Source organism: Diceros bicornis, chromosome 12, assembly GCF_020826845.1.
Source record: "Diceros bicornis minor isolate mBicDic1 chromosome 12, mDicBic1.mat.cur, whole genome shotgun sequence".
In the NCBI taxonomy this organism is placed as follows: Eukaryota; Metazoa; Chordata; class Mammalia; order Perissodactyla; family Rhinocerotidae; genus Diceros; species Diceros bicornis.
Window position 1 is genome coordinate 46,247,646 of NC_080751.1, and position 27,475 is coordinate 46,275,120.

Consider the following 27,475-nt stretch of genomic DNA (forward strand, 5'->3'; position numbering starts at 1 on the left):
TCACCCATGGTGGACAGGTTTCACTGGAGCTTCCAGACCAAGACAGACTAGGAAGAAGGACTGGCCACCCAATTCTGAAAAAACTGGCCATGAAAACCCTACGAAAAGCAGCAGAGCACTAGGTGATATAGCACTGGAAAGTGAGAGGATGGTGCAAAAAGACCAGGCAGGTTTCTGCTCTGCTGTACACAGGGTCGCTAGAAGTTGGAACAGACTGGATGGCACTACAGTCAACAACTTAATCATGTCCTTTGCCCATTTTTTTCCCATTTTTCATCCACATTAATGAAATTATCTTGTTTTGTAGTCTCCATTGAAGCAACAACAGAACACTTAGATGGGATTAAATTAAATATTTTATTTAAAGAAATATTCTGAATACCACAGTTTATTGATAGGAAAAATATAAAGTATACATGTTTAAAGATCATTTTGTACTGACATTATAGGAAATAGATTTCTCCAAATAACATGATTAGTTTTGTAGTGCTACTACTGGAATGCATTCTGCAGAAACGTGGTTTTACCTTCAAATCTGAGCACATTTACCTTTACATCAAAAAAGAAAAAAGGATAATAAAAAACACAACTTTGATTAGTTTAAATTTTAGTAGACCACATCTGATTTGTTGAAGAGCAAGTTCTTTTATTTACCTCTTCAAGGAAGTGCTTATTTTCTTCACCTCTTTCTGTGCATCTCTATCCTATAAAGAAAGTACAAATACACAATGAAATTTCACACGTTCATCCTGATACTCTAAGTACTTTGAAATAGACTTTTGTTGAGTGAGGGGATACTTTTTAAAAGACCATTACAAACAAACTGCGGATTTCTTAGGACCAGGCATGCTTCAGATCTCTGAGAATGCGGGTAACAGGAGAGCTATTTCCAGGCTCTTCCTCCAGCAGGTCTGGAGCGGTGGGAGAGGAAGGAGCGAGCCTTCCATGTAAGCTGTCACATGGGATCCCACCAGTGTGTTAACGATAATACTGTTTTCTTCTTCAACTATAAGATGTGGAAAAAGTCCTAGCTCTAGATTCCACTGTAAGATCCAGATAAGCAAATACATATTTCATTATTGACTTGATGAGGCAGTTTATATTTAAGATTAAAAATCATGTAATATGTTTTATAGGACTCCATATGTATTCTTATTTCTTTAAAACATGTGTGGAAGTTAGAAATAGTGTAGCGTACTCCCATGGATTTTTGCATTTAACAAACATTTACTGAGCACCTATCAGAAAGGATCTAAGGACTGTTAACAAATTTAAAATAAACAGATGAGGAAAACTGGACAAAGCAGATTTTGGAAATAGCTGTTAGCTAGACTTTTTTTAAAACTGGCAGTTCTTCAATAGTTTTAATCATAAACATTAATACACTGATTCTACTGCAGTGTCTGATTAACTAGAAGTGAACCTATCAAATCAATATCTTTTGAAGGTTGTAAGAAAATACGATTAATGTGTCTAGGATGTTAACGTATTATTTAAAAGAACTTGTGAAAAAGCCATAATTCATATTTTTCTTTGTAACTCCAGGGCTAGTTCAGGGCCTGGCACCTAAAATGCCCTAAATAAATGCCTGCTAAAGAAGTGGTTAAATGCTGGACACAGTAACAGTTCCCATATCCAGGAATCAATTTCTCACAGAAGAACAACGTAGATAAGAGAATTATTTCAATTAGGTGCCTAAAGAAATGAATATGCATAAACTATAATAAAAAATTTAAAACTAAGATCACGGCTTAGTAATATTTGCACTCATGCACCAGAAACAAGAATTCCCCCAACTCCCACCACAATCCAACTGCCAACACACATACATGCACCTCCTTTCCAGGGTGTCCACTCAAGTATTTTATTTTATTTCTGTATAGAGGGCACTGGCAGGGCTCTTTAGCTCAAAAGCTAGCTAAAACCACCACCTCGAATTATACTTTCCTCTGTCATTGCCCAAAATGTGCATCCCTCAGACCATTAATCCTCTTTTGATACTCACCCCAATACTGCTCTTCTATGCCTTCTATCCCTTGACTCAACCTCCCACTCCTCCTCTTTTCTCAGGCATTTCTAAGGAGCTCCCTGGAACTCCTGTTACGAGACTTGTTTTGAACTCACTTTTGTATAACAAGTAATCTATTTGCAAAGAGAATATTTTTTAGGGGGTAGGGGAGAAGATGAGGGATATTACTGGGGGAAGGTGAGTTAGAGCCAATGGAGAATAAGTGCCCTCCACCATTTGTTATAGCTGTTAAACTCCTCTTTTTTGAAATTTTTACTTATTTTTTATGACTTTGGCACCTGGGTCATGCTCTCCACACCAAGTTCTGCCATTACTGTTGGAAACTTCATTGTTCCCACAGACCGCGTATCCCAGGCTTTTAGAAGACTGGGTCCCTCCCAACATGAACCGTGTATGCCAGCCTTTTAGAAGGTCATCTCCTCATCTCTGATGTCCTTCTTGACCACCCCCATGAGCACACCCTGGGCTGTGTTGTGACCTAAAACTGCTCTACCTCTGAATAGGAATCCTGTTCCCTGAACACAACTGTCTATCTTTTTGGGTCATTTTTCCAATTACTCTCAATACACCAATTTTTCAACTTCAAGGGTTCATTAAGCAATTTTTTCCTTATTGTTCTCTAACAGCTTTCTCCTGCTTTGACTTACTTTCTACCCACCTTAGGTTCCCAATCCACGTACTATCTTACTAAAAGTCTAAAATCTTTTCTCCCTCTGTGGTACCTTCCCTGGTTCACTACAAATCCACAAATCTACAAACCCATTGACTTCTATATCTAGCCTGTGATGAAGAGGACCCTAATGTGCTCTGGATCCCATTCTCTCTGGCCTCCTCAGGACCTTAGTCCATCAATCATCTCTCTCCAGTCTTTCTTGAACCCTTCCTTCTTTGCTGGTCGTTTCTCATTATCATTTAAATATGCTCCTGTATTTCCCATCTAAAATAAAACTATTTCTAAACTCAAGCACTCCTTTAACTTCCATCTTACATCTCTCCTCTCTTCCCCATCAAATTATTGGAAGGGTGTCTACACATACCTACTGCATTTTCTCACCTCTGGAGCTCTGCACTCTCTCCCCCTCTACCGCTCCACTGAAACAGTCTGGGTTAAGATCACCAATGAATACACACCATTAAATTCAACAGACTCACTTCTGTCCTGACTTCTCCAGAGCATCCGACAGAGCTGACCACTTCCACCATCCATTAGCTTCTGAGGCTGTCTTCTCTGGTCACTTCTTTCAATCACACTTGTAGGTTCCTTTTCCTCGCCCATTCCATCATGTTGGCGTTTCTCGGGGGTTGATCCTTTGCCCTCTGCTTTTCACGTACTACATAACCTCCCTGGGTGATCTCTGCCATACTTGTAGCTTCAGACATCATTTACATGCCAAATATCCAATCACTTTATGGATTTGAAAATCTAACAGAAACTCACAATGTCCAAAACTAAGCTCACCTTCTCCACCAAACCTGGTTCTCCAATATTCCCTGTGCCTGTAAAGGGTACCTCCATCTACCCTGGTCAGTTTCCCAAGCCCAAAACCAACATGTCATTCTTGAGTCCTCCATCTCCTGGATATTCAATCTCAAGTCTTGTAGAGAATCTATTAAATCTTTCCTCTCCTCTTCATTCCTCACTGCCATTCTCCTAGTCCAGGTCAACATCTCATCTCTGTGTTATTGCAGTAGTCACCTAAATGGTATTTTTACTTCCAATTTTGCTCCCCTCCAATCCAAATCAGTCTCCACATGGTAGCTACTGTGCCCTTCTAAAAATCTCATTGTGAGAGAGGACTCAAGATGGCGGCGTAAGCAGACTCTGAACTCACCTCCTCCCGTGGACACAGCCAATTTACAACTACTCGTGGAAAAATTACCCCTGAGACAGAACTGAAAACTGGATGAGAGGAACTCCTGCAACAACGGACAATCCTAACTGAGGTGGAAGAGGCAGAGACTCCCTTCTGGAGAGGAAAAACGCCGTCTTCACAAGCCGCCAGCTTCACGGCCGCTGGGAGCAGCTCACAGGTACGCAGCCTCCCTGGAGGCGCGGGGCCCTGAGCCGGGGAGCGCCCCCGCTGTGGGCATACTGTGGACCCAGCACAATCGAGACCAGCGGCATAATATCTGACTTTGCCTGCTACTAAAGCATTGGGGAGTACCCCCGGAAAACCCGGTTCACAGAGAAACTAAAACTGGCTCTTAAAGGGCCCGCACGCAAACTCACCCGTTTCAGGAAGCACCCTAAAATCACCAGAAAGAAAGGTGTACAGTGCTTTGGTGACAAGAGACTCACCTAATAGGCCCTGAGTGCATCTCGGTGAGGGGTGAGACCTCTTCAGGGACTGGGACATTGGCGGCGGCCATTGTTGTGGCCTGGTGTGGGCGTGCTGACACAGACACCATTGGAGTTCTCCCTGAGGCCTGCTAGCCCAGGGTCTGCCTCACCCACTAGACCATGGATTTAATCCAGCTCAGCCAGGGCAGGCAGCCCACCCTAGAGACTGGCCCCACCCAACAACAAGCCCTCAGGCAACTTGTGGGCCTGCATAGATTGGTGACTGGATTCTCTGCAGCCTGGCAACTGAGCCGACTTGAGCGGGGCAGGGTGTGCACAAGGAGCGGGTGGAGAGTGTGGGGCGGTGGCAGAGTGTGTGGGGCTCCCGCCGTGGAGAGACTGGGTCCGCTTGGGGAGGTCGGGGCGCTCACACGGGGCAAGACTGTGTTGACTGTGTGTGGACCTGTGGGCGGCAGGGCTTCTCAGCTGCAGAAGACTTGTACTTCTCAAAGACCCACATAGGAGGTTTGCTCCACCTTCCAAAACCTGAAACAATTGGGTGCTCCTGTGCCTGAGGCCAGCCCCACCCAGCTGCAATCCTCAGAGAGCTGACAAGAGACCTAATAGGCTAGAGGCTTACAGCAATTGTAAGGCCCTGAGCCTAACAACCTGCCACGGTGGGGGCCTACTCACTTAAAAGAAATACTGCAACACAAATGTGGTATTAGAACTTGCAGCCAACTGTGCTGGGGATCCCCACACCTGATAAAGAGACTGAAGGGCCCACAACAACTACAAGCAGCTGAGCATTACAACAGCTGGCCAGGAGCATAACTCAGCCTCCCTGGGCGCCTACAGGGAGAGCAAACAGGCCACAACAGAAGGACACACGTAGCCCACATAGGGGTCACCCCTGGAACATTGAGAACTGAGGGAAGCACACTGGAAGCCTCCTAAGCCATCACTTACATAAGGTCACCTATCCAAGAGCAGGAGACGTAGCTGACCTACCTAATACGTAGACACAAGCACAGGGAAAGAGGCAAAATGAAGAGGCAAAAGAATACATTCCAAGTAAGGGAACAGGACAAAACCCCAGAAAAGGAACTAAGTGAAACAGAAATGAGCAACCTACCCGACAGAGAGTTCAAACTAAGAGTGTTAAGGATGCTCACTGATCTGGGGAGAAGAATAGATGAACTCAGTGAGAATGTCAACAAAGAAATGGAAGATATAAAAAAGAACCAATCAGAAATGAAGAATACAATACTGGAAATGAAAAATTCATTAGAGGGACTCAAAAGCAGAGTAGAGGATACAGAAGAACGGATCTGTGAGCTGGATGAAAGACTAGAAGAAATTACCCGAGGTGAACAGGTAAAAGAGAAAAGAATTAAAAAGACTGAGGACAGTCTAAGGGACCTCTGGGACAACATCAAGCGCACTAACATCCGTGTTATAGGTGTCCCGGAAGGAGAAGAGCGAGACAAGGGGTCAGAGAATCTATTTCAAGAAATAATAGATGAAAACTTCCCTAACCTAAGGAAGGAAACAGACATCCAGGTACAGGAAGCACAGAGAGCCCCAAACAAGATAAACCCAAAGAGGCCCACACCAAGACACATCATAATCAAAATGTCCAGAATTAAAGATAAAGAGAGAATCCTAAAAGCCGCAAGAGAATGTCAAGTTACGTACAAAGGAAACCCCATAAGGCTATCAGCTGACTTCTCTGCAGAAACCTTACAGGCTAGAAGAGAACGGCACGATATATTTAAAGTGCTAAAAGGAAAAAACTTACAGCCAAGAATACTCTACCCAGCAAGGTTATCATTCAAAATGGAAGGAGAGATCAAAATTTTCCCAGATAAGCAAAAATTAAAGGAGTTTGTCACCAAGAAACCAGTGCTACAAGAAATGTTAAAGGGACTGATTTAAGGGGAAAAGAAAAGACCACAAATAGGAAAAATTATCTATTTCCATGATTAGAATGTAATGGATACAAATGCACAACAAAGAGGTTAGATATGATATCAAAAACATGAGGGAGGAGGGGAGTTAAAGAGTACAGCTTTCAGACAGAGGTCAAACTAAAGTGACCATCAATTCTGTATAGAAGAAGAAAGGAACAGAGAAGGACTACTAAAACACTGAGAAAAAAAAACAGTTAAAAAATGGCAGTAAGTACATACTTATCAATAGCTACTTTAAACGTCAATGGACTAAATGCTCCAATTAAAAGGCATAGGGTGGCTGACTGGATAAAAAAACAAGACCCATATATATGCTGCATACAAGAGACACACTTCAGACCTAAAGACACTCACAAACTGAAAGTGAAGGGATGGAAAAAGATACTCCACGGAAATGGCAATGAAAAGAAAGCTGGGGTAGCAGTACTCATATCAGACAAAATAGACTTTAAAACAAAAACTGTAAAAAGAGACAAAGAAGGGCATTACATAATGATCAAGGGAACAATCCAACAAGAGGATATAACACTTGTAAATATCTACGCACCCAATGTAGGTGCACCTAAATATATAAAGCAATTATTAACAGACATAAAAACAGAAATAGACAGTAACACAATAATAGTAGGGGACTTTAACACTCCACTTACACCAACGGATAGATCATCCAAACAAGATCAGTAAGGAAACATTGGCCTTAAATGACACACTACAACAGATGGACCTAGTAGATATATACAGAGCATTCCATCCAAAAACCGAAGAATACACGTTCTTTTCAAAGGCACATGGAACATTCTCCAGGATTGATCACATATTAGGCCACAAAACAAGTCTCCATAAATTTAAGAAGATTGAAATAATACCAAGCATCTTTTCTGACCACAATGGTATGAAACTAGAAATCAACTATAGGAAGAAAATCAGAAAAGCCATAAATACGTGGAGATTAAACAAAATGCTACTGAACAACGACTGGGTTAACGAAGAAATCAAAGAAGAAATCAAAAAATACCTGGAGACAAATGAAAATGAAAATACGACATGCCAGAATTTATGGGATACAGCAAAAGCGGTTCTAAGAGGGAAGTTTATAGCAATACAGGCCTATCTCAACAAACAAGAAAAATCTCAAATAAACAATCTAACAATGCACCTGAAGGAACTGGAAAAAGAAGAACAAACAAAGCCCAAAATCAGTAGAAGAAGGGAAATAATAAAAATCAGAGCAGAAATAAATGAAATAGAGATCCAAAAAACAATAGAAAAAATTAATAAAACCAAGAGCTGGTTCTTTGAAAAGATCAACAAAATTGACAAACCTTTAGCTAGACTCACCAAGAAAAAAAGAGAGAAGGCACAAATAAGTAAAATCAGAAATGAAAGAGGAGAGGTTACAACAGACACCTCAGAAATACAAAAGATTATAAGAGAATACTATGAAAAGCTACATGCCAACCAATTCGACAATATGGAAGAAATGGATAAATTCTTAGAATCATACAACCTTCCAAAACTGGATCAAGAAGAAGTAGAGAATTTGAATAGACCAATCACCAGTAAGGAGATCAAAACAGTAATCACAAACCTCCCCAAAAATAAAAGTCCAGGACCAGACGGCTTCCCTGGTGAATTCTACCAAACATTCGAAGAAGACTTAATACCTATCCTTCTCAAACTCTTCCAAAAAATTGAGGAGGGGGGGAAGCTCCCTAACTCATTCTACGAAGCTGACATTACCCTGATACCAAAACCAGACAAGGACAACACAAAAAAAGAAAATTACAGGCCAATATCACTGATGAACATCGATGCAAAAATCCTCAATAAAATACTAGCAAATCGCATACAACAATACGTTAAAAAGATTATACACCATGATCAAGTGGGATTTATTCCAGGGATGCAGGGATGGTTTAACATTCGCAAATCAATCAACGTAATACACCACATTAATAAAATGAAGAATAAAAATCACATGATTACTCAATAGATGCAGAGAAAGCATTTGACAAGATACAGCATGCATTTATGATAAAAACTCTGAATAAAATGGGGATAGAAGGAAAGTACCTCAACATAATAAAGACCATATATGAGAAACCCACAGCTAATATCATCCTCAATGGTGAAAAACTGAAAGCCATCCCTCTAAGAACAGGAACCAGACAAGGATGCCCACTGTCACCACTCCTATTTAACATAGTACTGGAAGTCCTAGCCAGAGCAATCAGGCAAGAGAAAGAAATAAAAGGGATCCAAATTGGAAAGGAAGAAGTGAAACTCTCACTATTTGCAGATGACATGATTTTATATATAGAAAACCCTAAAGAATCCACCAGAAAACTTTTAGAAGTAATAAACAAATATGGTAAAGTTGCAGGATACAAAATCAACATACAAAAATCAGTTGCATTTCTGTACACTAACAACGAAGTAGCAGAAATAGAAATTAAGAATACCATCCCATTTACAATTGCAACAAAAAGAATAAAATACCTAGGAATAAACTTAACCAAAGAGCTGAAAGATCTGTACACCGAAAACTATAAAACATTTCTGAAAGAAATTGAAGAAGACACAAAGAAATGGAAAGATATTCCGTGCTCTTGGATTGGAAGAATTAACATAGTTAAGATGTCCATACTTCCTAAAGCCATCTATAGATTCAATGCAATCCCTATCAAAGTTCCAACAACATTTTTCACAGAAATAGAACAAAGAATCCTAAAATTTATATGGAACAACAAAAGACCCCGAATAGCTAAAGGAATCCTGAGAAAAAAGAACAAAGCTGGAAGTATCACACTCCCTGATTTCAAAATATACTACAAAGCTGTAGTAACCAAAACAGCATGGTACTGGCACAAAAACAGACACACAGATCAATGGAATAGAATCGAAAGCCCAGAAATAAACCCACACATCTATGGACAGCTAATCTTTGACAAAGGAGCCAAGAACATACAATGGGGAAAAGAAAGTCTCTTCAACAAATGGTGTTGGGAAAACTGGATAGCCATATGCAAAAAAATGAAAGTAGACCCTTACCTTACACCATACACAAAAATTAACTCCAAATGGATTAAAGACTTGAATGTAAGACCTGAAACTATGAAACTTCTAGAAGAAAACATAGGCAGTACGCTCTTCGACATCAGTCTTAGCAACATCTTCTCAAACACCACTTCTGACCGGGCAAGAGAAACAATAGAAAAAATAAACAAATGGGACTACATCAAACTAAAAAGCTTCTGCACAGCAAAGGAAACCATCAACAAAATGAAAAGACAACCTAACAATTGGGAGAAGATATTTGCAAACCATACTTCTGATAAGGGCTTAATCTCCAAAATATATAAAGAACTCATGCATCTTACCAACAAAAAAACTACCAACCCAATTAAAAAATGGGCAAAGGACCTGAACAGACATTTCTCCAAAGAAGATATACAGATGGCCAACAGACACATGAAAAGATGTTCAAAATCATTAACTATTCGGGAAATGCAAATCAAAACTACAATGAGATATCACCTCACGCCCGTCAGAATGGCTATAATTAACAAGACAGGAAACAACATGTGTTGGAGAGGATGTGGAGAGAAGGGAACTCTCATACACTGCTGGTGGGAGTGCAAACTGGTGCAGCCACTATGGAAAACAGTATGGAGATTCCTCAAAAAATCAAGGATAGAACTACCATATGATCCAGCCATCCCACTGCTGGGTATTTATCCAAAGAACTTGAAAACACCAATTTGTAAAGGTACATGCACCCATGTGTTCATTGCAGCGTTATTCACAATAGCCAAGACTTGGAAGCAACCTAAGTGCCCATCAAGGGATGAATGGATAAAGAAGCTGTGGTATATATACACAATGGAATACTACTCAGCCATAAGAAACGATGAAATCCAGCCATTTGTGACATCATGGATGGACATTGAGGGTATAATGCAAAGTGAAATAAGTCAGAGGGAGAAGGTCAAATACCGCATGATTTCCTTCATTAAGTAGTAGATAATAACAACAATAAACAAACACATAGGGACAGAGATTGGATTTGTGGTTACCAGAGGGGAAGGGGGGAGGGAGGAGGGTGAAAGGGATAATTTGGTACATGTGTGTGGTGATGGGTTGTAATTAGTATTTTGGTGGTGAACATGATGTAATCTATGCAGAAATAGAAGTACAATGATGTACACCTGAAATTTTTACAATGTTATAAACTAATGTTACTGCAATAAACAAAAAATTAAAAAAAAAAAAACTCATTGTGTTACTTGTGGCTTAAGACCCTCTAATAGGTTTCCCTTGCCTTTAAGAAAAAGGAATACAAGGTTCTCATCTCTTCTCTCCCTCTAGTACTCAACATTTCAGCCATATTGTACACTTGATTCAGTGCTTTTATGTATCATATTTCTCACCTCCAAGCCTTTATGTGTTTTCTAGTGTTTCATAAAGTATGGTGTGTATACCACCCACATCAGTATCACCTGGGATATGTGAATCACTTACAAAGTGTGTCCTTACTTGTCCATGTTTCTATTCACCTTTGCCATGTAGATACATATTTAAACACTAATATAATAATTAGAACACATTATTTTGTGTTGTAAATTTTTTTCAGTTACATTAAAAGTTGTTTTCTAATTGAGCAAAGTCTTTGTAAATATGTTTAGAGTTGCATAAAAAATGGAAACTGATCAACTGATCAACAGTGATGTAATAAAGGAAAAATGCCTCAATACTCAGCATGTTTCATGATTTTTAAAAACAAATACTAACGTATCAGATTTTTCATCAACAACTTTTATTCATCCAGTGAAGAGAGGTTATCTCATTTCTTACTACATCTTACCAAATCCTGCATTCAACGTTTCCCAGAATGTATCACAGTTCTACATCTTTATACTACATTGTTTTCAGTAACATGCCATTTGGCAAAAGTCTAAATTATATGTTGAAGTGTGTTCTAAAGGGTTATTGATAGATTTTTTTTTCCAGTAAGAGATTTCTTATATAAGTTCCAGATGAAGGCATTTGTACATTGACTTGAGGCCTGAGGAACTCCAGTGCGAGAACTTTAAGGTTGACTAAGGTATATATGACCACTAAAGATTTTCTTTCCTTCAGGACACTGACAGTGTTTTGTAGAATGAGAATGCTCTCACGTCCTGGAGTGTTGCTGTTATGAGTAAAGGTTTTCCCATGTTTATCTCATTGAATTGCTTCTCTAACATGAATGATCTGGTATTTCCTAAATGTCTTCCTCCTCCTGGTAAAGACTTGCTGCTTTCCTTCCTGTTTTACTTGGAATATATTGTGTATACCAAGGCTTGAGATTTGGCTGAAGTGTTTCCCACATTCATTATATTTATAGGGCTTCTCTCCAGTGTGCATTGTCTCATGATGGCTAAGGTTCGAGCATCAACTAAAGGTTTTCCCTCATAGATGATATTCATATGGTTTCTCTGCAGTATGAATTTACTCATATCATTGGAAGGATGAATTGTTACTGAAGGCATTTCCACACTAATCACAGACAAAGGGTTTCTCGCCTGTGTGGGTTCTCTGGTGTGAACAAAAGGAAGCTCTCTTGTTGAAGTGTTTCCCACATTCATTACATTTGTAGGGCTTATCCTCAGTGTGAGTTAACACATGTTGAGTCAATGTTGAGCCGAGAGTGAATATATCCCCATTCTCCTTATACTCAAAGAAGTCCTCTCCAGTGTGAAATCTATGCTATTGAGGAAAAGATGAGAGGCTGTTAAAGGTTTGCCCACATCCATTTATCTAGTCATTTTTTTACATATGAATTCTATGCTGGTCATTTAGTGATAATCTCCAGTTAAAGTCTTTGCCACACTGGTTACATTCACATAGTGTGTTACTCTCCTGCATAAACAGAAGATTTTCCTTTGTAGTATGTCAACTGCATAGCTATCTGATTAATTTTGAGGTCTCCATTATCTTTCAAGAACTTGGTATATGGACCATATTTGTGCAAATGTCCTCTTATAAGAACTCAGATTTTAGTTTTGAGCTCAGGTTATTCTTTTCTTCCCCAGATTCAAACCATCCAAGCCTTTCTGCTGAGACAGCACACTTTCTCTCACCTCATATTGAAGTCATGTGACTGTGCTGCATTCCTAACTTATCCCAATCAGAGGGCTCACTCTCATGAGTCTTACTACGACATACACATAGTTCGTTTCTACAGATATTCCACATGGAAGTTATGTTTTGGTTTTTAAGATCTTCCTGCCTGGGCTCTGGCCTTAGGGAAATCCTCTTCCTTCCCCCCACAGCTCTTCCCCTTGCATCAACTAGGAAGTCCTATCTGATTTTCAGAGCTTACACCCCAGGGAGACCAGATGACTGATCTTCTCCAGCATCACATCTCTGTACAGCTTCCTCTGAGATGGGTCCACCAGACCTACTCCTTCTGAATAAAGTCCACAGCATGTTCTCAAAGGTCATCATTTCCTGAGGTTGCGATGTCAAGAATTCAGCCACCACCTGTCTTCTTCTGTTTTTTTCACCCAGGGACAGTCTGAGCACTAACTGGCAGAGCAGAATCCAAATACATGGAAACTTGAGTGTGATCACATTGATATTGGGGTTGGTGTCACCACACTCTGCAGCTCAGACCTTCTTTCCCACTGCAGAAAAAGGCCAGGAATCTGTATTTTTAACAAGCTCCCACTCCCAAGCAAGTCTTAAAGATTTAAACCACTGGGTTTAAATTCGAATTTCCTTAGAATCTCAGGTTACATATCCAAACCTCAGGAAGGCCTTTCTTAGCCCCTAGTCCAGGTTGCAGTCCCAGTTTTATTTTCTCATAAATCTCTGTGCTTTCATTTCCATAACACTCATCACACTTCATTGCTATTACTTGTTCAGGGCCTGCCTTCTCCACTAGACCACAGAATTCATGGTGGCAAAGATACTATTTGTTTTTTTCTCCTTATATCTCAAGCCTCTAATAGAGCATCCCCATATTTGTAATAGAAATAAATAATCTTTTTCACTCACTGAAACACACATTAAAAAATATAGATTTATTTGATCTGAAAGTGTTGGGAGATACATGTTTTGGGAAAAGACATCAATGCTGTCTGCTAAAGACTTTGGATAAATAAGAGACATTTATATTAAATTGTTATACTCCTAGCATTTGGGTAACAACTATCAAACATCAACTTTACTAGACTGAGTACTGGTTAAAGATGACTGATCCCAAACTGATGCTATATCATCAGTTATTTTAAGAAAATTAATTAAATGGAGGTCTAAAAAACTTTAACATGTTTTTAACATCAACTTAAAGAATACAACCAAGGCCAATATCTATTGAGAAAGCTTAAGAAATAATACGGTTTGAGTGTAAATGAATAGAAGGTAAGAGCCAAAGAGTAGAAATAGGGGGTTGTACACAGAGTAACACTCCCTGCCTGCCACTCATGAAAATGTCTGTTCAGACATTGGGAAAAGTCTGTCCATCCTGCAACGGCCTTATTAATTTTTTTTAATGTACAAGGAAGAATAAATTCTCCAGGCATGGATAGCACAGATAAGTTAATCTATAAGAAATAAGTTCAAACCAGAAAGAAATAGGCAAATAAGAACTTCTATCAAATGAGACCCTGGACGACATTGCTGGATTTCTATAAGTGACCCATTCATCACTCTGAGCTGTCACATTCCTGTAACAGGAAGGCAGGGGGAACATTTGTTGACTAATTATATTTTCTAACCCTATCTGAAAAACCAATGTCTTAATTAAGATAATCAAAGATGAGGTCTTAATTAAGATAGAACATTTAAAACAGGATTAGGATTTTATTACTAAGAGTGGTTATTAATGAGAGGGATGATTCTCAATCTACATAACAGCTTGGAAATGCAGCCCAGGACTTGAAACAACAGGTAACTTCATAGACAACTACCCCACTTGTAAATATGAAGAAGTATTCTTCCTCTCAGTACTCCCAGAAAACTTCTTCTGCAGTTGTTTCTGATACATTGTATTTACTCCCCCAACTTCTTCTGCAGTTGTTTCTGATACATTGTATTTACTATCCTATAAGAGTTTGTCTTAGAAGAGTGACTAATGTCACTTCAAAATATTACAACAATTTTAAAATAGTTTTTTTCTTTACCAAGTTAGTGCATCCCTCATTGTAAAACAAAACATTATGGAATGCTTTTTATATTTTGGGTTCTCTCAGCATAGTCCAGGTCAATAACTTGAATACTTCCTCCAGACAAACCACTTTCAAGTCTGCTGGTATAGTCATGATTTCATTCAGCAATCATTCTCACATTGCCTTAGACACAGGAATCCCTTTTATTTTAAAAAAAGGCATGTTTCTCAGGACCTGAGATTACCTTCCTAGGGTCAAGAAAAGCCCACATGAATAATGTAACACTGTAGTGTCAAGTTCTGGGAATGTAAAGCTGCTTACACGCATGAACCTGGGCTCCAGAGCCCAAGGGCTGACATTCCCAATATCAAGTGCAGTGTGATGAGCTGAGAGCCCCCTCAGAAGGACAGAAGACATGTTCACAAATGACTACAATGCCAGGAAGAGGTCACAAGTGCCACAAGAAAGAAGCAAATACGTTATGCAAGTTCACATAAGGGAGAGAAAACTGATGGCTGGCTTGTCTTCATTGTACTTAGTGCCATTGCTAGACATTTTGAAAATGAATAAACTGGTCAGCAAAATCACTAATGGGGTATATTTCAGTCTGGAAAGACTTATATAGAGATGGGGGGGTACTACAGATAACTCACCTCATACTATTTTCTAGTTGAAAAGGAAATTGAGGTACTCCTGACAGTACATTTACTAGTTGAAATAAAAGTGGTAGGAATACAAATAGAAACATCACTGGAAAAAAAATGTGGGAAATATTTGCTAATGTTCTTTTGCTTGTTATATAAATATTTCCACAGTGTCCAGCTTTCTTAGTTACATTTATTATCAATCCTATTTATTATTACTATTCGCGCTATTACTTTTATTTGTATGGTGTTAGTCTTTTCTTCCTACCAATACATACTGAGTGTTTACTACATGCCAGGAACTAGGAATGGAGTGGCAAATGAAGCACACCGAGCTGCTACTTTCATGGAACAAGCACACACACAACTATATAATCACATTGGTGCTGAATGATAGGAAGGAAAAGTATCAGGTACTTTCCTGCCTGGGGGTGTCAAGGAAGTCTTTCTTGAAGAAATGACATTCATGGTGAGGCTTGAAGGATGAGCAGGAATAAAGCTGGCCACGGGAGTGGAGGGTTTGGGTGGAACTGTTTCAGGAAGAAGGAACAGTATGTCCTAAGGGTGCTAGGCAGGGAAGAACATGGTGCAGAGGCGGGGAGAGAGGGGAACATATGAAGCTTGAGAGATTGGTAGGAGTTAGATTAGAGCCTTGAAGGGCATCCTAAAAATTCTGAACTTCATCCTAAAAGCAAAGGGTTTTAAAGCAGGGAAGTGACACGTTGAGGTTTATGTTTAATCTGTTGCTTTGGCTGCTATAGAGAGCCAAGAAGGACCTCATGCAGGCAAGGAGGCTGTGAGGAGACCACTTGGGAGGCCGGCACAACCGTAGTTCAGGTGAAAGGGAGTGGGGCGCCCTGATCAGAGTGGTGGCATTAGAGAGAGAGGTTGGACGGCTCAAGGCATGTTTTAGAGGAGGAATTCTGAGAACCTGCTGGCTGGGTGGATGTCTGGGATGGGGGGCTGAGGGAGAAGGAGGTGTCAAGGATTCCTAGCTTTCCCAATTGAGTGGATGGAAGTGTCATTTACTAAGAGGGGAAGATGGAGGAAAAGCAGATCCAAAGGGCTGATGACGAGTTAAGTTTGAGATGCCTGCAAGATAGCAAAGTGGAGATGTCAAGTAGGAAGCTGGATAATCAAGAGAATCAGGTCTAGAGCTCAGAAGAGAAGTCTAGAGATATAAATTTGAGGACCCCTGGCAGGTAGATAACATTTGAAGCCATGGAGGATAGGTTTGGGGAGGTAGGGAGGAGGAAAGGGGAGAGGAGACAAGAGACTTAGGGACTAATGACCAAGCCCTGAGGATGGTCCAGATTTAGCCCTTCTGTGAGAGCTCTAAATTTCATGCATAAACATTTGCATGTCAAACCAGGTATTACACCTTATTATCATATTGTATTCTAATCTCATATTCTAATAAGAATGCATAGACACCTTGCTTAAAATGACTGCATGTAACCCAAACTGATACCATTCAGCAGAGACATAAAAGACAGTAGGTCCCAATCACCAACATGGAGCAAGCAACTAGAGGGACAAAATCTGTTTTCTGCTGAAAAAAATGACACAAACCATATTCTAGAGGAGTGCTGTTACTGAGACTGTGCTGTTTTGCGCCTCTTTTTAACCAACAGAACCAACTGAGTGATCCGAGTTAGAAGGACAATCGACCCTGTAGGAAATCCCAAACATCTGGGAGACACATAGAGGTGGCCCAAGACCTTGCACAGGTGGTTGCTGAGAGGCCAGTGGGGCCTGGTTGGCCCTGTGTGCAGACACAGGCATCCCGGAACCCTGAAGTGCCTGGGAAGGTCTTGTTTCACTTCCCCTTTTCAGCCTTATTTCCCATCTCTGCCCTGAACACTCCTTCCTCTCCAGGCAACCAAACCTTTGCTTTTCCACCTCTGTGCCTTTGTTCATGATCCATGACGTGCTTCGCCCACATCTCCACATTACATGCATCTTTAAAGTCCACCTCTGATGCTACCTGATCTCTTCTTTGAGAAAATAATCTCTCCCTTTTCAATATTTCCATAGCCAATTATTTGTTTTTTTGTTTTGTTTTGTTTTTTGTGAGGAAGATCAGCCCTGAGCTAACACCCATGCCAATCCTCCTCTTTTTGCTGAGGAAGACTGGCCCTGGGCTAACATCATGCCCATCTTCCTCCACTTTATGTGGGATGCCACCACAGCATGGCTTGAGAAGTGGTGTGTTGGTGCACGCCTGGGATCCGAACCCCGGGCCACCAGCAGGGGAGCACGTGCACTTAACCGCTACGCCACAGAGCCAGCCTCTCCATAGCCAATTATTTGTACCTCTCTTAGCACTTCATGCTTTCTACTCTGAGCTATAGTTACTTGGAAATATATTTTATGCTCTCTTCGAGGCTACAAGCTCCTAGGGGCAATAGGCATGTCTTACATGTTTATATTCCAGATCACAGCAAACGTTGGAGCTTGTATTGCTCCAACAGAGAAGAAGAGGAGTGCTTATTTCTGGGTATTTCTTTTCAGTTGGTGATTCGGAGGATGACAATGTCTGGTGGTATGAGAACGGAGCAGGAAAACATTTATCTATTTCCTTTTATTCCCACAATATCAGTAAATGGCTCGCAGGAACAGAGAGAGCTATTAAACTCTGTGCAACTCCTAAAACTTAGAGCACATCTAGAATCCTGAATTAGTGAAAAAAGGGCAAGAATCAATGCAAGTTTTTCATTAATGGTGTTCAAAGACCAAGAAAACGTCAGTACACATTTTTCCTCTTCTTCATGGCATTGGATAGGATAGCCGCATGCTGCTGTGAGCTGGGGACTGATGACGGCAACCCCAGGACACTGCTCTTGCTCCAGGATGGGCAGCCTGTCTAGCCTGTTTGCCGCCTATGGTAGTTTAATCACCAGCTCCCCAGAATTATGCTGTGCTCCCTCCTTCCTAGTGGGGCTTATCCCATTCCCCACTTGTAACAACTAACAAGCATCAGGATGTTTTACCTGCTAGCCCATGATTTGCACGTCCCTTTAAGATACAAGGGATCTACCGGTGAATGGGTACCTATAGCAATTTAAAAAGTTCATAGTACACGTTAAATCCAAGTCAAAATGTTTTAGGATAGAAGAAAACTCCAGATGTGTCTAAGCCAGTTGTTCATGTCTGAAGCTGGATTAGTAGTGACAAAATAACGGCACTCACTGCCACCGTTTGGACTTACTTCTTTGGTTACACAAGGAAGCAACACTGCCAAATCACAGAACTTCACAGCATCATCAATTTGTTCAAGATCGATATAACACTAGAAATGAAAAATAATCAATATTAAAGGTAATCACATTTTTATGTAATGGATTCAAAGTGATCTGAAAAAGAATGGTCTTTATTACCTTGGCCAAGAACACGTAATTGGACTTAGAAAAACCAGGGTGTAGTTCTTCAACCTGATTTTCAGAGAATACAGAAAAGAGAATAAGGGCAATATTAAAATGATGACAGTAACAACAAATGAAGAAGATATATTTCAATAAGTCAAATATTAACCAAATTGCCCCAAGAATTTAGGTTGGCTGTGTCACATCCGAAGTGTTTTATCATTTCAAGTATCCTTTGGGTGGAAATACAGCTTTTGAGCTTATCCATTAAAATGAAATTATTATTATGGTCAGAAAGCTTACAAAGCAACGAGCTACTTTAAGGTCTGGGAATTCCTTTGTATAAGCATCTTCCTCTCTTTTCCTTCTTTATCCTTTCTCTCTTTCCCTTTCAAGAACAAAAACAACTGGTGAAACACTCTGCCCAGGACAAGTCCTCTACAGTTTACAATCTACTGAGGAAACCAGAGTAGAGCGTGACTGGTATCCCATGACAAGCATCTTCCACTACATTAATACTTGATTTCAACACATTCCACGTGAGAGGAATAATATCTGAAGTCCATCACATCAAGTACTTTTAAAGAAAAGACAGATCCTGAAACAACTAATCCGAGTAGTAGACCTATGTGCAGATTTTAATAAGTGGGTGTTATGAAGGTACTTTACTCCTCATCTACTAACCTCTATGTACCAGTTTCTTTTCTTTATCTCCAGTAAATAAGAATTCTTTCAGGTATATGGTATTACTACCAGACAGCTCTTCTTAGAACCAAAGTCAGTCTTCGTATCAGAGCCAGCTTTTGCTGTTGTAAAGGCCTAGGCAAGTAAGCTCCCAACCTGACCCCAGTCTGCAACCCGGAGGGATGTAGGACCCAACAGAAGATGAATACTTTTAAAAATTTACAAAACATGCTATTTTTTTTACAAGATACAAACAATCCAGACATTTCCAAAATTAAAAAGTAAAAGTTTCTCCATTCCAATTTTATTCTCAACTTCAATCTCACTCCCCAGGGGTAACCACTCTCAACAGTTTGACATCCATCCTACCAGACCTTTTACCAGGCACAGGCAAACCAAAAAAAACCCATATTGGTTTTTGGAAAAAAAAAAGAGAGGGGGCTGGCCCGGTGACGTAGTGGTTAAGTTCGCGCACTCCGCTGTGGTGGCCCAGGGTTTGCGGTTTTGGATCCCAGGCGCGGACTGCTCATCAAGCAATGCTGTGGCGGTGTCCCACATACAAAATAGAGGAAGACTGGAACGGATGTTAGCTCAGGGACAATCTTCCTCAAGCAAAAAGAGAAAGATTGGCAACAGATGTTAGCTCAGGGCCAGTCTTCCTCACCAAAAAAAAAGAAGGGACCATTTTCTACGTATCGGTCCAAAATGTTTTTCTACACCACATATCACAGATACATTTTCGTGTTAGCATACACAGATCTACCTCATTGTTCCTAAGAGCCATATTTCATACTACACATATACCATAATTAAATTAAGCATTCCCTATTAAACTTTTAGACTTATTTTTCACTATTACTAATAACGATCAATGAACATACTTGCTCCCATATGCTTGTGTACAAGTGTGATTATATCTGCAGGAGAGATTCCTAGAAGGTAAGCTGATGAGTGAAAGGATACATACATTTTAAAGGTGGATACCAACAGGGGAATCCAAGACCCAGGGTGCGGAGGAGTGCTCCAACACCTTGTGAGAACACATGTCTTGTAAAGGACATTTACTCTCTACAGAGTCGAAAGGGAAGGGTCCTGGGAGGAGGGGGACCAAGTCTCTTGAGCTGGGGAGCCAGACTGGGTGTAACTCTTTAAGATTGAGTAGATGAACAGTGTGTAGATCTGGCTAGAACCGGCCAGTGAGACAGCAAGGCTGCCAACAGACTGAAGGAAGTTGTTAAATTCAGTCCTGGTTAGAGCCTTGAAAGCCCTCTAGAGCCATCCATAGTGCTGATGGAGTCTGGTTCTCCTGCTGCTTCTCTCTTGTCCAATTATTTCCATTTCTACTCAAGTTTACTAAGTGCATTTCTTGAGTCATTCTAACAAGAAGGACCTAGATTAAATTTCATTCAATTGTATCTTCTTCTCTGTCCAGTAGTTGCCCCGGTTCTGTCCAAATCCTATCTAGATAACTTGCCCCAACATGTGCACAAAAGCAGCTTCTTATTTCGTTATTGTTGGCATTTTAATTCTGCATATATACCTTAACACTTATGTTTAATTAACCAGAATGATTATAAATCAGAACATCTTTTTGCTCTCATGGTTAAAAAAAAGAAGCCCAAAGGAACACAGGCAGGCTACTAACAACACCAAATTCCTAAAATGTAGCGGATTCTGACGTTTTACCAAAGGCCTTAGCTGAATAACGAGGAAGGTAGTGTTACTCAGTACAATGTTCTAATTAAGGGGCAGTTTCTAGCTAGGCTCTTAGAACACTCTTTCATAACACCTGGCAGAGATTATTGCACTTGTTTACTTGGTCTTGGCTGTCCAGTTTCCCTGGAGGCAGGAGCTGTGTTGATCGTTTCTGTGTTCTTTATATTAGACACTCTGTTTGGTACTAGGTATGTGCTTAATAAACGTTGCTAAATAAATTAGCTTTGTTTTAAATCATCTCATAAGCTCATGCAGCAGCCCTCCATCATATCAAGACACAGAAGAAGGCTCTGCAGCTGGTGAAACCACTAACGGAGATTCAGGGATCATATGATGGCAAACAGTGGGTGAGATCAGGGTGGCCTGTCCCCCAACATTGCCACACCTGTCATCTACTACACACACCCATCCACTGGTCCAGTGGTCCTCAACCATGCCATGGGCTGCACACTGGCATTGCCTTGAGAGCTTTAGAAACACTGATCAAGCTTTAAAAACACTTGCCATACGACCCAACAATTCTACTCCTAGGTACTTACTCAAGAAAAATTTTAAAATGTCTACACAAAAGCTCGCATATAAGTGTTCACAGAAGCCCTATTCAGAATAGCCCCAACTGAAAACAACTCAAACGTTCACCGATAAGTAAATGCAGAAGCAAATTGTGGTATATTTATATAGTGGAATATTTCTAGACAATAAAAATCAACTACTGATACATTCAATAAAATGAATTAATCTCAAAACATTATGCTGAGCAAAAGAAGCCACATACACACAAAGTACAAGCTCTACAATTCCATTTATATAAAATTTTAGAATAGGCAAAACTAATTAATCTATAGAGACAGAAGGCAGATCAGTGGTTGCTTGGAGAAGGGGGTGGGAGGAATTGACAGCAAACAGCAAAGGGGCAAAGATAACTTTAGCGTGACGGAAATGTTCTATCTCTTGAAATGATGCTGGTTACATGAGTATACAAATTTGTCAAACTTCACTGAACTGCACACTTAAAATGGGTGCATTTTATTGTATATAAACTATACCTTAATATATTCAGATATTCTGAAATAATTAGTCTGGGTTGTGGCCTGGGCTGGCATTTTTTTTTATTGATGTCATAATAGTTTACAACATTGTGAAATTTTAGTTGTACATTATTGTTTGTCAGTCACCATATAAATGCACCCCTTCACCCCTTGTGCCCACCCCCCCACCTCCTTCTCCCGGTAACCACCAAACTGTTCTCTCTGTCCGTGTGTTAGTTTATCTTCCACATATGAGTGAAATCATGCACTGTTTGTCTTTTTCTATCTGGCCTATTTCATTTAACATAATACTCTCAGGTCCATCCATGTTGTTGCAAATGGGACAATTTCATCTTTTTTTATGGCTGGGTAGTATTCCACTGTATATATATACCACATCTGCTTTATTCAATCATCAGTCGAGGGACACTTGGGTTGCTTCCACCTCTTGGCTATAGTGAATAATGCTGCAATGAACATAGGGGTGCATAAGCCTCTTTGGATTGTTGATTTCAGGTTCTTTGGATAAATACCCAGTAGTGGGATAGCTGGATCATAAGGTATTTCTATTTTTAATTTTTTGAGGAATCTCCATACTGTTTTCCATAGAGGCTGCACCAGTTTGCATTCCCACCAGCAGCAAATTAGGGTTCCTGTTTCTCCACAACCTCTCCAACATTTGTTATTTTTTTTCTTGGTGATTATAGCCATTCTAATGTGTGTAAGGTGATATCTTAGTGTAGTTTTGATCTGCATTTTCCTAATGATTAGTGATGTTGAACATCTTTTCATGTGCCTATTGGCCATCTGTATATCTTCCTTGGAAAAATGTCTGTTCATATCCTCTGCCAATTTTTTGATCGGGTTGTTTGCTTTTTTGTTGTTCAGTTGTGTGAGTTCTTTATATTTTATGGAGATTAATCCTTTGTTGGATATATGATTTGCAACTATTTTCTCCTAGCTGGTGGGTTGTCTTTTCATTTTGATCCTGGTTTCATTTGCCTTGCAGAAGCTCTTTAGTCTGATGAAGTCCCACTTGTTTATTTTTTCTTTTCTTTCCCTTGTCTGAGTAGACATGGAATTAGAAAAGATCCCTCTATGACCCATGTCAAAGAGTGTACTGCCTATGTCTTCCTCCAGGAGTTTTATAGTTTGAGGTCTTACCTTCAAGTCTTTGATCCATTTTGAGTTAATTTTTGTGTATGGTAAAAGAAAATAGTCTACTTTCATTCTTTTGGATGTGGCTCTCCAGTTTTCCCAGCACTATTTATTGAAGAGAATTTCCTCTCTCCATTGTATGTTCTCAGCTCCTTTGTCGAAGATTAGCTGTCCGTAGATATGTGGTTTTATTTCTGGGCTTTCAATTCTGTTCCATTGATCAGTGTGTCTGGTTTTTTTATCAATACCATGCTGTTTTGTTTTTGTTTCTTTTTGTGAGGAAGATCAGCCCTGAGCTAACATCCGTTACCAATCCTCCTCTTTTTGCTGAGGAAGATTGGCCCTGGGCTAATATCCATGCCCATCTTCCTCTATTTTATATGGGATACCGCCATAGCACGGCTTGACAAGTGGTGCGTTGGTCCACACCTGGGATCCGAACCTGTGAACCCTGGGCTGCTGAAGCAGAGCACGTAAACTTAACCACTACGCCACCAGCCCCGCCCCCATGCTGTTTTAATTACTATAGCTTTGTAGTATATTTTGAAGTCAGGGATTGTGATGCCTCCAGCTTTGTGCTTTTTTATCAGAATTGCTTTAGCTATTCGGGGTCTTTTGTTGCCCCATATGAATTTTAGTATTCCTTGTTCTATGTCCGTGAAGAATGTCATTGGGATTCTGATTGGGATTGCACTGAATCTGTAGATTGCTTGAGGTAGTATGGACATTTTAACTATGTTTATTCTTACAATCCATGTGCATGGGATATCTTTCCATTTCTTTATGTCATCATTGATTTCTTTCAATAATGTCTTATAGTTTTCATTGCATAGGTCTTTCACCCCCTTGGTTAAATTTATTCCTAGATATTTTATTCTTTTTGTTGCGATTGTAAATGGGATTGTCTTCTTGAGTTGTCTTTCTGTTAGTTCATTATTAGTGTATAGAAATGCAACTGATTTTTGTAAGTTGATTTTGTACCTGGCAACTTGACTGTAGTTGTTGATTATTTCTAATAGTTTTCCAATGGATTCTTTAGGGTTTTCTGTATATAAAATCATGTCATCTGCAAACAGCGAGAGTTTCACTTCTTCATTGCCTATTTGGATTCCTTTTATTCCTTTTTCTTGCCTAATTGCTCTGGCCAAAACCTCCAGTACTAGGCTGAATAAGAGTGGCAAGAGTGGGTATCCTTGTCTTGTTCTTGTTCTTAGAGGAATGGCTTTCAGTTTTTCTCCATTGAGTATGATGTTGGCTGTGGGTTTGTCATGTATGGCCTTTATTATGTTGAGGTACTTTCCTTCTATGCTCATTTTGTTGAGTTTTTATCATAAATGGATGCTGTACCTTGTCAAATGCTTTCTCTGCATCTATTGAGATGATCAAATGGTTTTTATTCCTCGTTCTGTTAAGGTAGTGTATCACACTGATTGATTTGTGGATGTTGAACCATCCCTGTGTCTCTGATATAAATCCCACTTGATCATGGTGTATGATCCTTTTAATGTGTTGCTGCATTCAGTTTGCCAATATTTTGTTGAGGATTTTTGCATCTATGTTCATCAGTGATATTGGCTTATAATTTTCCTTCTTTGTATTGTCCTTGTCTGTCTTTGGTATCAGGGTGACATTGGCCTCATAGGATGTGTTAGGAAGTGTTCCATCTTCCACTATTTTTTGGAATAGTTTGAGAAGGATAGGTATTAAATCTTCTTTAAATGTTTGGTAAAATTCTCCAGAGAAGCCATCTGGTCCTGGACTTTTATTTTTCAGGAGGTTTTTGATTACTGCTTCAATCTCTTTACTTGTGATTGGTCTATTCAGATTCTCTATTTCTTCTCGATTCAGTTTGGGAGGTTGCATGAGTCTAAGAATTTATCCATTTCTTCTAGACTGTCCAATTTGTTGGCATATAGTTTTTCATAGTATTCTCTTACAATCTCTTGTATTTCTGTGGTATCCGTTGTGATTTTTCTTCTTTCACTTCTAATTTTATTGATTTGAGCCTTCTCTCTTTCTTTCTTAGTGAGTCTGGCTAAGGGTTTGTCAATTTTGTTTATCTTCTCAAAGAACCAGCTTTTGTTTCATTGATCCTTTCTACTGTTTTTTCGGTTTCAACTTCATTTATTTCTGCTCTAATTTTTATTATTTCCCTCCTTCTGCTAACTTTGGGCTTTGTTTGTCCTTCTTTTTCTAATTCTTTAGGTGTAGTTTAAGGTTGCTTATTTGGGATTTTTCTTGTTTGTTAAGGTGGGCCTGTATTGCTATGAGTTTCTCTCTCAGGACCACTTTTGCTGCATCCCATATGAGTTGGTATGGTGTATTTTAATTTTCCATTGTCTCCACATATTTTTTGATTTCTCCTTTAATTTCTTCAATGATCCATTTGTTGTTCAGTAGCGTGTTGTTTACTCTCCAAATCTTTGTCAATTTCCCAGTTTTTTTCTTGTAGTTGATTTCTAGTTTCATAGCATTATGGTTGGAAAAGATGCTTGTTATCATTTCAATCTTCTTAAATTCACAGAGGCTTGCCTTGTTTCCCAACATACAGTCTATCCTTGAGAATATTCCATGTGCGCCTGAGAAGAACATGTAATCAGCTGTGTTTGGATGGAGTGCTCTCTGTATATCTATTAAGTCCATCTCATCTAGTTTTTCGTTTAAGTCTACTACTTCCTTCTTGACTTTCTGTCTGGATGATCTATCAGATCATCAATATCAGTTGGATATTTCTCAGAGAATTTCTTTATTTCTTTTTAGTCTTAGTTCTCTCTCCTCCTCCACCTGGAGCATTTCTGCATTCCTATTCTCAATATTGCTAATTCTTTCTTCCATATTGTCAGCTCTGTTCTTTAAGGATTCCAGATTTTTCTTTATCTCCTCCATTGTGTTTTTCATCTCCAACATTTCTAATTAGTTTTTCTCTATAGTTTTAATCTCTTTTGTGAAGAAGTTCCTGATTTCATTGAATTGTCTATCTGTATTTTCTTGTAGTTCATTGAGCTTTTTTATGATAGCTATTTTGAATTCTCTGTCATTTAGGTTATAATTTTCTGTGCCTTCAGGATTGATTTCTGGATGCTTGTCATTTTCCTTCTGGTCTTGAGATTTAATATATTTTTGCATACTGCTTGAGGGATGGGCTTATTTTTCCTCATTCTGAAAATATCTGGTTGCAGCTTCCACCTGCTGCCACCAGGTGGGGGTCAAGAGCTGTGTATTCTAAGCCCACCACGATCTGTGGGTGCTCTGGCCCACTGGCTGTGCTGGTGCTCCAGGTGGGGGGAGGGGCTCTTTCTTTCACCTGCCTGATCCCGGGGTTCTTCCTTCACTATCTGCTGTCCTGCGGTGCAGGCTTGATGAAGACACCCCCACAACAGTTCAGTCTCCTCTGTATGGGAATTTCCCACAGGCTGTGAGAGAACTTGGAGAGCAACAATTTTCATGCAGAGAGCTGCCCCTTCCTCCTCTCAGAGAGCCACATGGTCCCGGTCCCAGGGTCCCTGTCACTGGGGAAGGAGAGGCGTTCTCCTTGCCTTCTTCCACTTCCTCCAGGGGTACCTGGGCTGGCACCTTTTTAAAGCTCTCCAGATGATTCAAATGTATAGCCAAGGTTGAGAACCACTGCCCAAGAGAATCATGCCAGAATTTTGGATGAGGTGGAAAGCATGCTATAGTTTGCAAGAATTCCCACAGGGCATTCGTAGATGACAGCTGATCTAAAACCACCTCCCTAGATGTTTTGAGGCTGTGGAGGACCAGATTTCACTTGTTATAAGAGCAAAAGAATAGCAGCTAACATTTATTTTTTATTTTTATTTATTTATTTATTTTTGTGAGGAAGACTAGCCCTGAGCTAACATCCAATGCCAATCCTCCTCTTTTTTGCTGAGGAAGATTGGCCCTGGGCTAACGTCTGTGCCCATCTTCCTCCACTTTATATGGGATGCTGCCACAGCATGGCCTGACAAGTGGTGCATCAGTGCGCGCCCAGGATCCAAACTTGCGAACCCTGGGCCGCCGAAGCGGAGCACGTGCACTTAACCCCTGTGCCATCAGGCTGGCCCTTGCTAACATTTATTTTTAGTCAGAGCATTTTACATGCTAGACCCTGGGCCAAGAAAATTACAGGTATTATTTTATGCAATCTTCACGCAAACCATACAAAATAGGTTATTATTATACCCTCTTTACAGATGAGGAATTTAAGATTAGGAGAAACAAAGAAACATGCCCAGGTCACACAGACAGGAAAAGGCTCAGGTCTCAAACTGTGTGATTCTAAAGCCAGTGCTCTTGATCCCTATAGGACCAAAGTGGATGGCTCTGGGGAAACATTCCTGGCCCCTGTGAACCCTCTTTGTAGGGAGAGAGAGGGGGGCAGGAATCCTACAGTCTGGGTTTCAACAACACCTTCTGTCAGGTCCAGGGGTTCCTGACCCTC

General features: G+C 40.1%; 1 protein-coding gene across 2 annotated transcripts in view; it reads right to left on the reverse strand.

Moving 5' to 3' along the window:
* Nucleotides 1-344: 344 nt before the first annotated feature.
* The window catches only part of RMDN2 (regulator of microtubule dynamics 2), a 90,915-nt gene continuing 63,784 nt past the window's right edge, over nucleotides 345-27,475 (reverse strand). For both annotated transcript variants that reach the window (XM_058551409.1, XM_058551408.1), the window contains exons 9-11: nucleotides 18,461-18,514; nucleotides 18,292-18,372; nucleotides 345-704 (exon numbers count right to left, since the gene is read on the reverse strand). In XM_058551409.1, the coding sequence (XP_058407392.1) occupies nucleotides 651-704; nucleotides 18,292-18,372; nucleotides 18,461-18,514 (189 nt within the window). In that variant the 3' untranslated portion in view covers nucleotides 345-650. The remainder of the gene's footprint in view (nucleotides 705-18,291; nucleotides 18,373-18,460; nucleotides 18,515-27,475) is intronic.